This window comes from Hordeum vulgare, chromosome 2H (assembly GCF_904849725.1).
Source record: "Hordeum vulgare subsp. vulgare chromosome 2H, MorexV3_pseudomolecules_assembly, whole genome shotgun sequence".
Lineage (NCBI taxonomy): Eukaryota > Viridiplantae > Streptophyta > Magnoliopsida > Poales > Poaceae > Hordeum > Hordeum vulgare.
In genome coordinates this window covers 215,865,818-215,875,887 of record NC_058519.1, presented here as the reverse complement: position 1 = coordinate 215,875,887, position 10,070 = coordinate 215,865,818, and the positions used below count along the sequence as shown (strand labels likewise).

Here is a 10,070-nt window from a genome sequence, read left to right as displayed (position 1 = left end):
TGTAAAAAAAATCCGCAACACGATCTTCGTTGTAAAAAAATCTATAATACAACCTATGTTGCAAGAAAATCCGCAACATAATTTTTGTTGTTAATGTTTCTGCAACAAGCTCTTTGTTGTGAGGTGAAGAAATACGTTGAGCTGCTAGAATGTGTTACATCTAACGACTTGCGAGACGGTGGATCTTTTAAAAAGATCCGTCGACCGACGCATAGCACCCTATTCTCCTTGGACGTCGTGGAAGGGTTATAGGCGGCGTTGGTGCTGTGTATGCGTTTATCATTAAAGTGTTGGAGGTTGATAGAAAAGGAGAAATCGTTAGTCTCCAAAAATGGAACTGTTACCCAATCTCCATCAACCAGATAAAGTTTGTGTGCACGTATCATCAGGATGCTGGTGTGGTGTTTGTGATGGCGAGTCCAACTGATGCTATCAAATCTATACTCCTTAGAACATCTCCAACAACCAAACCTACACGTTAAACGATTTGTTTATTTGGATGCCGAACAGCTTCAACAAAGACTGTAAACCTATACTCCTTAGAACATCTTCAACAACCAAACCTACACGTTAAACGATTTGTTTTTTGGACGCCGAACAGCTTCAACAAAGGCTGTAAAATTATATGCACGCTGAAAATTTTTAAGCACACGCCAAAAGTCGATATATTTAAGGCGCCAGCTTGCACGCACTTCACAATTTGTACTGCGTGCTTTTCGAACGCGTGTTTTTAGGCATCTGCTAAAACAACTTTGACCCGTACAATACAAATTTAACCCCCGTATAATAAAAATGCTACAGCGACACGCTGAAACTTTTATGAGGCGCAGATCTTTTGCACGGCTCTTGAAGATGCTCTTAGTCCGCATTGAAATTGAAATCTCTAAAAAGAGATATACTCCCTCCGTCCCAAAATTCTTTTCTTAGATTTGTTTAAATATGAATGTATCTAGTTAAGTTTTAGTATTTAGATACATCCATTTTTAGACAAAGTTAAGATAATAATTTTAAAAGGGAGGGAGTATTTAGGAACAGAGAGAGTATATCAGAATCACTAGTCGGCATGGCAACCTGACGTCTACCTACCATAAGTAGGCGTTGGCAACAGACAAACGAGCGAGAGCATGAAGGCTCATAAAGTTTTTTTGTGCATAAATAAATATTTCTGATTCATGAGTAGAGGCAAAAAGAAAAAGACAGCAGAAAAGTTATCGGCCATATACATCCAACATATAGTAGTAAATAAACGATCTAAAACACAAAATACGGATGACAAACATATAAAATTATTTTTTCTAACTTAATGACCAACACAGCCTCCCAAGTCTGAATTTCGCCCATGCATCACCATGAACTGAACTGCCAGCCAAACACTCGATCACCATGCAGAGGAAGAGGATGAATGTCATGAATGTGTAGTAGAGGTTGCAGATATTACAATGTGTACCGCTAACTCCCTCTTTATCAGCAGCAGTGCCCTGAAACAAGCTAAGGTTTGGCATATCATCTTATTCTTCAATAACTGTCAGCAAGGTAGCCATAGCAAGTGCATTATTACTTACTCCTAGTAGAGCATAGAGCGCTGATTCAAGTAAACTTTGCCACATGTAATGATAATTAATAGTTTATGTTATACTGTTGGTACGATAAAAAGCTGTGCAAACTCGTCCTCCCACCCAGAGCATTGCTTGCAGGGCTCTAGGGTGTAAGATTCACCATGCAGGTGCCTTGGACTTCTCCACAAGAATGATCCTACCATTCCACTCTGTCTCGTCGCAAGCTCGGATTGCTGCATCAGCGTCCTCGTCCTTCTCCAGGGATAGAAATCCAAAGCCTCGAGAATCTCCAGTTCTAAGAAAATTTGCAAATTTGGTTAACATCTAGCAAACCTACTGACAGAGTACAAATGTAGAATGATAGTAACTGGTTTTTTCAGTATATCAAAGTGTACCAGTGTTATTCCATAGTATAACATGTAAGAAAGCTCTTATCATAGTACAAAGTACATTCTTTGTCATCAATTCAACTTCCTCATGGTTAATTAGTAAAATAAAAACTATCTAATATCCAACTATTATTGGCTTTTGTTAGTTTGATCTTAACGTACTACTCCCCCCTTTTTATTTACTCCGCATATTAGAGTTGGCTGAAGTCAAACTTCGTAAAGTTTGACCAAGTCTATAGAAAAGAATATAAATATTTACCATAACAAATCCATATTATGTGGAAGTACATTCAATAATGAATCTAACGGTGCTGATTTATTATTGTATATGTTAATATTTTTTACTATAAACTTTGTCAAATTTTACAAAGCTTGACTTTGACCAAAGCTAATATACGGAGTAAATAAAAACAGAGGGAGCAAGTACAAACTACAGTCACTGTCAGTCCCATCAATCTAGCAGACTTGGCAGCACAAACTTTACCGATTATGCTCTTGCAAGCTGAAATATAAGTGTACGTATATTTCAGAAAGAGTGATATACCCAGCTAAACAATTCCAGTCCCATCAAATTCCATGGTCAAACTACACCGACATGAACTTAACTAAGCTTTTGAGTCTTAATAACTCCAATGAATTGAATAATGCTACCTCCATTTGAGCTGTTCTTGGTGTGTTGGTCCCTCTCTATAACCATAAAATATCAAACTTTGCTTTGTATTTTGGCCATGCATGCATTAGGGGGGTACTTGTTGCTTAGATGTTTCCTTGGTCTACATGCAGAAAAAATACACCCAAGATTTTCAAACGAGGACAGTAGATGGAATCCTAAGTGCTCTCACTATATTTAAACGCAATCCATCAAGTGTTAAAAAATGAGACGGCCTTACAAATCATGCAGCCCATGTATTAGTTATATGTATCAGTCCGACAAGGTGTGCCTTGTCCATGATTTCATCAAAACGGAAAAAAATATTCAAACTTGAGCCGCAATGGAGGAAGTGATGACAAACACTATTATAAACCACAAGAGCCTGTTTGGTAAGCTACAATGAATTGGCTTGCCAATGTTTGGGGTAAGGCCAGTTAGGAGCAAACCAACAAACTGTGAGAGAAACCACATTGGAAAATGTTGGAGCCAAACGAAATTCCATTGGTAGCAGCCATTGGCATGGAAAAGGGCAAGGCTAACATTGGCAGCAAGCCAAGCAGACTTGAAGAGCATCGCAGTGTCTATACAAATATCCATTCACAAATAAAGAAAGAAGTAGGTACAAATAACTGCATGCGGAAGTGATTACCGTTTATCTCGGACAACCCGTACCCTTGTTACACGTCCAAACTTAGCAAATTTCTTCTCCAACTCTCGCTCTGTGGTGGCATAGCTAAAGCCTGCAACAAACAGATTCCGTCCAGGCTTACCCAATCCAGTCTTCCTATTGGCAGGTGGTGACCAACATCTTTTAGGAGAATGCTGCCTTGCTGGAGGTGATCTGTGCCTTGGTGAATGCCTTCTTCTACAATGTTAAAAATATATAAATTAGTAGCAACAACATTAGGATGATAAAAACGTAACACAAATACTGCCATGGAATAAGAATACTTAAAGTGGCACAGTCAAGAAACATATGGTACTGTTGGTTTAAAACATGCTCATCCAAATTCAGGTAACAAGAAGATTGGAGGATTACTCGGTGGTACACCAAAAGAATCACCTTGGAGATCTTCTATGGTGACTCCTAGAGTGTGGAGACCTTGATCGAGATCTACCATGTTCCCTTCTATGTCTAGAGGAATCAGTTTTCCTTGATGGTGACCTTGATTTTGATCTATCCCTCTTCCTTGTTGGGGAGTCCCTCTTTCTTGTTGGGGAGTCCCTCTTTCTTGCTGGGGAGTCCCTCCTTCTTGTTGGGGACTCCCTCCTCCTTGGAGAGGAATCTCTCTTTCTTGGTGAGGAGTCTCTCCTTCGTGGAGAGGAATCCCTCCTCCTTGTTGGGGAATCCCTTCTCCTTGGTGAACCCCTCCTCTTGGGTGAGGCTCTTCTTTTAGGAGATGGAGATCTTCGCCGTGGTGACCCATGCCTCCTTTTAGGGGATGGAGATCTTCGTCGTGGTGACCCGTGCCTTCTTTTAGGGGATGGAGATCTTCTGCGAGGCGACCCATCTCTTCTTTTAGGTGATGCAGATCTTCGGCGTGGTGAACCATGTCTTCTTCTAGGGGAAGCTGATCTTCGTCGCGGTGACCCATCTCTTCTTCTAGGGGACGTAGATCTTCGGCGCGGTGACCCATCTCCACGTCGAGATTGTGCTTTTCTTTCTGGAGAGTTATCCCGTGCATGTGGAGACAACTCATGTGAGGGAGCTCTTCTACGGTTGGTGTCATGATTTTCAGGAGATCCAGGAGATCGGGACAGACGTCTTGCTGGTGGGCTTCGAGAGTGAGCCAAATTATCACCTTCTTTTGCATGATGGGGTGAGTCCAGTTTCTCAGATGAATGAGCATGAGGTGACCTTTCAACAGAAAGTGAGACCCTCCTGGCTGGTGATGGTGTACCCTTTTCTAGTCCTGCAGACCTCTCAGGTGGAGAATCCCACTGGTTGCCAGGTGTAGAAATGCCATTCTCGGTACAAGGATCTTCCTGCTCCATCCCATCCAAATAGGAAGATTCAATTGCAGAGTTGAAGTTCTCAGTGTCATTTTCACCACGAGGATTAGAATTCCCACCGTTCATTTGATCATCCTCTGTCCCATTCACTTCATTGTGAAGAGTCTCATGTAACTTTCTGTTGTCCTTATTTCCCATCTGAGGCGCAGAAGAGTTTGGAATTTCATCATCATCGTCACCGCTATTGCTAAACTGATAATCCCTACTGCTATTCTCAGCTAACATAGAGTCACCATGATAGACATCAGAATGTGTAGTTTCTTGTTGAAAGTTTGATATATCATTACCACTGCTTTCATGAAGCTCTGGAGGAAGAACACCTTCAACCACTTCTGTATTCTGATGCACATCATAACCCGGAGACGAGGTATGTGCTTCACAGTCATCATTATGGTGAACTTTCTGTTCAGCTGCATCATTTTGCATATCAGATTCTATATGCACATGATGCTCCTCGTCTTGCTTCAGGGGAGATGCTGGACTAGTTGAAGCAGATTTCATTGTATTGCACATGATCTGATCATTCATATAGGGTACAGAATCTGCAGACAAATATGAAATTTGATCGGCTGCATCAACTAAAAGTCCATCATTCAGCGGTGGGGATTCAGGTTGTGTAATTCCTTCACCATGATAATCCATGTGCTCCAACAAGCTACCATCTTGATCTCCAAATAAAGGCCCAGGGTCTCCACAAGTCCCATCCAGACTTCTCTCAGGGGATATGTAATCCATCTGAATGTTGAACAAAGAGCAAAATGGAATAATAAGAGTACATTACAAGAGAGAATCTTATAACATAGAAGTGAGTAGATGATAATGCATAACATGCCAAGTTTATACAGTTCTGATAAAACCCTAAATTAGCATGACAGGATAACATTTATATTCACACATGAGAAGGTAACAAACAGCGGAAGATAAGTCCAAGCAGCAGACCTCTGCGGAGGATAGCCTCAGACTCATATCCACTAAGATAAACAAAACACAGACTTACTTGTGATGTGGCATTTACAATGTAAGAACTGAAACAATCACAGCATTACGTGTAACGAAAAAGAAAATTGTTCTTATGGAAAAACGGTAGTCAGATCGCCCGACGCTTAGAATAGACTACAAAAGACATGAACAAAAAATAATGTTCTGGCAATCCATTTGTGTAGACGTCCAGCATTTGCAAGTTGCAGGAATAGGAAATGCAATAACATGAAAGGACAGTGTGCTCGCAAGGTTGCATCACGAAGCATAAAAGACAACCCTGCAACAGAGAAGTAAAACATCTGGTGAAAGACTGTCAGTGCTCCTAAGACAATCCAGAGAGGCAACTATATTTCGATAATTTTGCTAATTCAGCTGATGTGGCAAAATAGCACCAGCCTTGAACCATTCTTAGTATAGTTCTTAAGGATAAGGCATTCATAATACTGAACTGTCTCTAGTCAATTTATTAGCTAGCCAGAACCAAACAAACCAAAGTGAAATCCTTTCCAGAGATTTTTCAATTTAACCATGGACTCATTTATCTTCTGACGACATGTATACATAATTTACACGCCGAAGGGTCTAATTGCACATTAAAAAACAATCCTCAGCAACTTAGACCCTAGCGAAGCTAAATTTTGATATTTCAAAGGCATGGCTGCTGCTTATGGTTCATCAAATTGGCCTAACACAAGAAAAGGATCAATTATAAAAATAGATAATCAATTTTGACACTTCAGAGGAACAATATGTTACTAATCAGTAATGTTGTCTAGCAACTCTGTATTTTCAAGTAAAAATGAACATTTACCATAACAACTGCAACATGTTAATACAGCTCTTACTACAAGGAAACAATGCCACCTAGCCCTCCAGTAGCACACCCCGAAAACACTACTAGCTGAAGTGACAAGTCGATACAAGGAAACGAATAACAAAGCCCACGACCAAATCGACAAGTTCTAACCTGATACCTCGTCCAGATCCGCATTACGTCCGTCGAGCACATAAACAGAAACTTAACCGCATAAAAAAGGACTTATGACCGCACGGCACAACCCGTATTTTCGGCATGTAATACACAAACAAACAGCATCAAAGCCACTGCTGCATCTAGGCTCTTGGATCCCAGTTCCAGGCAAACGCAATTTTCAAATTAACTGACCCCCGTGAAAACCGCATCTGGGACTAGGATTTACTCACACAAACCCCAAATTACGACAATCGCTACAGGAAAGAAAATCGAAGCAAACCCTAACGGAAATGCGGTGTCATGTACCGATCTGTGCAGCCAGACTTCCCGCTCCCGTCAACAACTAGAATTCCGACCCAAAATATCAGGGGTAAATTGGGGAGAGAACCATCGAGAGCAGAACCCTCACCTACGAAATACGCCACGGAGGCAGCCACTTCTGCAGTGGGAATCCTTCCCTTGCTCCGACCCGTGGGAGAGAATTCTCTCCTCTCTCTCTCTCCTCCTCCTCCTCCTCCTCCACCCTTGGAGAGAGAAGGGAAGAAGAAGCAATGGATTGAGATTTTTGGGAGGCCGTACGAAATGGAGGGCTCGTGGGGCGTAAGTAGCGTGTGTGGGTACGCTCACCCACGCGGGGTCGCGCAAGGCGTGGGAACCGAGGATCCGGGCCCACCTGGCCCGCGGGCCACATATGGAACCGGTGCGGGCGGGTTTGTTGAGGACTGGAGCACCCTCGCGGCGAGCCTTCCAGCGATCGCTCTATCACGTCGTTACTTGACGCGTTTTTAGCGAGCGTTTTTTTCGAATTTCTTTTTTAATTTTTTTCACACGAGTTTTTGTTTTTTTTGAGTGGTTTTTTTCTGAATATTTTAAGCGTTATGGTCTTTTACCGGTCTTTCGTAATTTTTGGATGGGAAAAAAATTGGCGAAAAAACGTGTTTTTATTTTTTTACATGAAAAAACTTGTTTTCTGTTTTAATTTGTGCATTTTTCCAAAAAAATAATGTATTTAAATTTTGTTAATAGTTAATAAAATGCGCCAGATTTAAAAATATTCATATATTAAAAAATATGCTCATATTTTTCGAAATGCTTGATTTTATTCAAAAAAAGCACAAAATTTTGTTAAACATTATTTTGTTCAAAAATTATGATTTTGAATAAAAATGAAGAAAACTTGTTCTCGTCTTATAAATTTGTTTGAAATTTCAAAAAATATTCATGATTCCCTAAGTTGTTCGCATGTTGAACTTTGTTTGGGAGATTTAAAAATTGTCCACTTTTGCAAAAAAATGTTCACGTTCATAAAAGTTGTTTACAATTTCAAACAATGCTCGAAATTTTCAAAAACAAATCCTATTAAAATTTATTCTTAAATAATCGAAATGTTCAGGGTTTCAAAGAAAACGCAAATCCAAAAATTTTGTTATTAGTTTTCAAAAAACTTTCGTGTTTTAACTATTTTAGTGTTTTAAAACATTGTTTATGCTTTCAAATTTTTCTTAAGAATTTCAACCTTGTTCATAGATTTTCAAAAACTAATGCACGGATTTGCGAAGTGGTTCAATTTCTAAGAAATGTTCCTGTTTTTAAAAAAAATCATGATTTAAATAGTTGTTCCTGTTTTTAAAATTGTTGCAAATTAAAAAAATTGTTCACATATTTTTCGAAGCACATGTGTGTTTCGTCCAAAATGTTTGGAAGTTTTCTAGAAAATATTCAGAATTTTCAAAAAGTAATTAAAATAAGGAAAAATAATCTGATGTGCCTATGTTGCTTGTTCTAATGTATTCGCATTGCCTTGTGACCACGAACATGAAGCAATTTGAGTGGCTAGCTACCCCGCCTTAATAGAGTTCGAATCCTCGCTAACGTTGTGTATGTTGTCTGAATTTTTACACCCCTCGGAGGATGCTGATTTTTTACAACGCTCGCAACCTGGATGGGTTGGCCCAATCGATGCTGCCCTATGCAAAGACTCGGGATTTTGTCGTTGAATGCAGCAAATAGGAGGTCCCGCTGGACCCATCATCTCCGCGTCATATTAGGTCGGGACAAGTTACCTATGCTCTTGGGCCGGAGACTAAATTTGGGCACAACTATCTCATACACATCATCTTAAGAAGAAAAATGTGGCACGAAGTCTTCCCCTCTCGTTGGGGTTTCTCTTACTCACAACGCATGAAGGAAATCATGGAGAACTCTGATCCCATTGCCTCCCCTCTCGGAGTTGCTGTCGGGGTCGTTGACTCTTGGCTTGCGGGGCTTGGGGGAGGAGCTGTTAGGGAATACTCGCCCGCGAAACATTCACTTATTTGGGCAAAAGGTCTGATGGACACCTTAAAGTCGGTGTCGGGTTCACTTCTAGTGATCAGCGACATGGAGGCGATGATGATGGAGCTAGGGTGTCATACCCTGTGTTTTGCCTTACTTTGCTAAGTTAACATAGCTCAAAAATTAGGACCAATTAATTTTTTTGTGACTGCATGTGATGCTTGATGTGGTTGTTGTCTACTTGTTTGCTTAGTGTGTTTTAAATCATAAAACTTACCCTACTCTCTAGACTCATCTCCTTCTCAAGTCTTTGCCCAGTGACCATACCATGTGTATAGGACATAAAGCTACTTTTACCAAATATTGTTTTAACCAAAAAGCATTTATTTGATTTAGCTTTTCAAAACCCCCTGAAGTGAGGTTTGTACTACAAGTCCTCAAATTAGGAAACATGTTTTGCCACAAATTTTTTATTCAAATCCTATTGTAAAAAATACTTCCCAAAACCACAAAATTATTTACTCCAAAGTTATTTTTACATTTTATTTAAATACCTTTTTCTATGGCCAAAAATGGTCTTTAATGAAGAAAAAAAATCTTGCTCTTAAAACATTTGAAAAAAATAGGAAAAACTCAGTGGACATATATATTCCATATATAAAAGTTTTAACACGTGGTCATGTTCAACATATTGGACAAAACTCTTCAAAGCCCTTTGTGACTATTTCAATCTTTTGAAATATTTCTACAAGAAATATTCCCAATAAATTCCAAGAAAATTCTAGCAAGTCACGCATGATATATGTGATGATCTTGCCAAGTTTCATCTCAATACAAGTTGATTTGGTCCACCTACATATTCAAAAACCCTATTTTGTCCAAAACTAAATTTGAGCAACTCTATGTTACCAAGTGTCTCCAATTGTGCTCAAATTTTGTGGACATGTTCTGGTACTCTAATAATGCATCCACACCAAGTGGTGCGTCAAGGGAATCATATGAACTTGTCCCAAGCCCCTCAAAACCACTCGTGCTAATTTCTAGAATTGGGAAACTTTATATTATAAAGTTTCTCCAATTGAACTGAAACTTTTTGGGCATGATCAAATCTTCAAATAATGACACCACACCAAGTGGTGCATTAGGGGGAACTAATTTGCATGGACTTATATAGAGAAAGCCATTTCTGCCCATTTCTAGGGTTTTTCAAGTCTACATTGGAAAAATTCTCC

General features: G+C 39.7%; 1 protein-coding gene across 2 annotated transcripts; it reads right to left on the bottom strand.

Annotated features, from left to right (window-relative positions):
- Positions 1-1,125: 1,125 nt before the first annotated feature.
- Positions 1,126-7,155, bottom strand: LOC123425901 (serine/arginine repetitive matrix protein 1-like). Of its 2 annotated transcripts, XM_045109665.1 has the most exons (5): positions 6,974-7,155; positions 5,240-5,345; positions 3,661-5,152; positions 3,247-3,462; positions 1,126-1,851 (listed from the first exon to the last, which is right to left on the bottom strand). In XM_045109665.1, the coding sequence occupies exons 2-5, from the start codon at positions 5,343-5,345 to the stop codon at positions 1,713-1,715; spliced, it is 1,953 nt and encodes a 650-aa protein (XP_044965600.1). In that variant the 5' UTR covers positions 6,974-7,155; the 3' UTR covers positions 1,126-1,712. The 2 variants fall into 2 exon arrangements, with proteins under 2 accessions (XP_044965600.1, XP_044965599.1); XM_045109664.1 differs by having other exon boundaries at positions 3,661-5,345.
- Between the last annotated feature and the right edge of the window lie 2,915 nt (positions 7,156-10,070).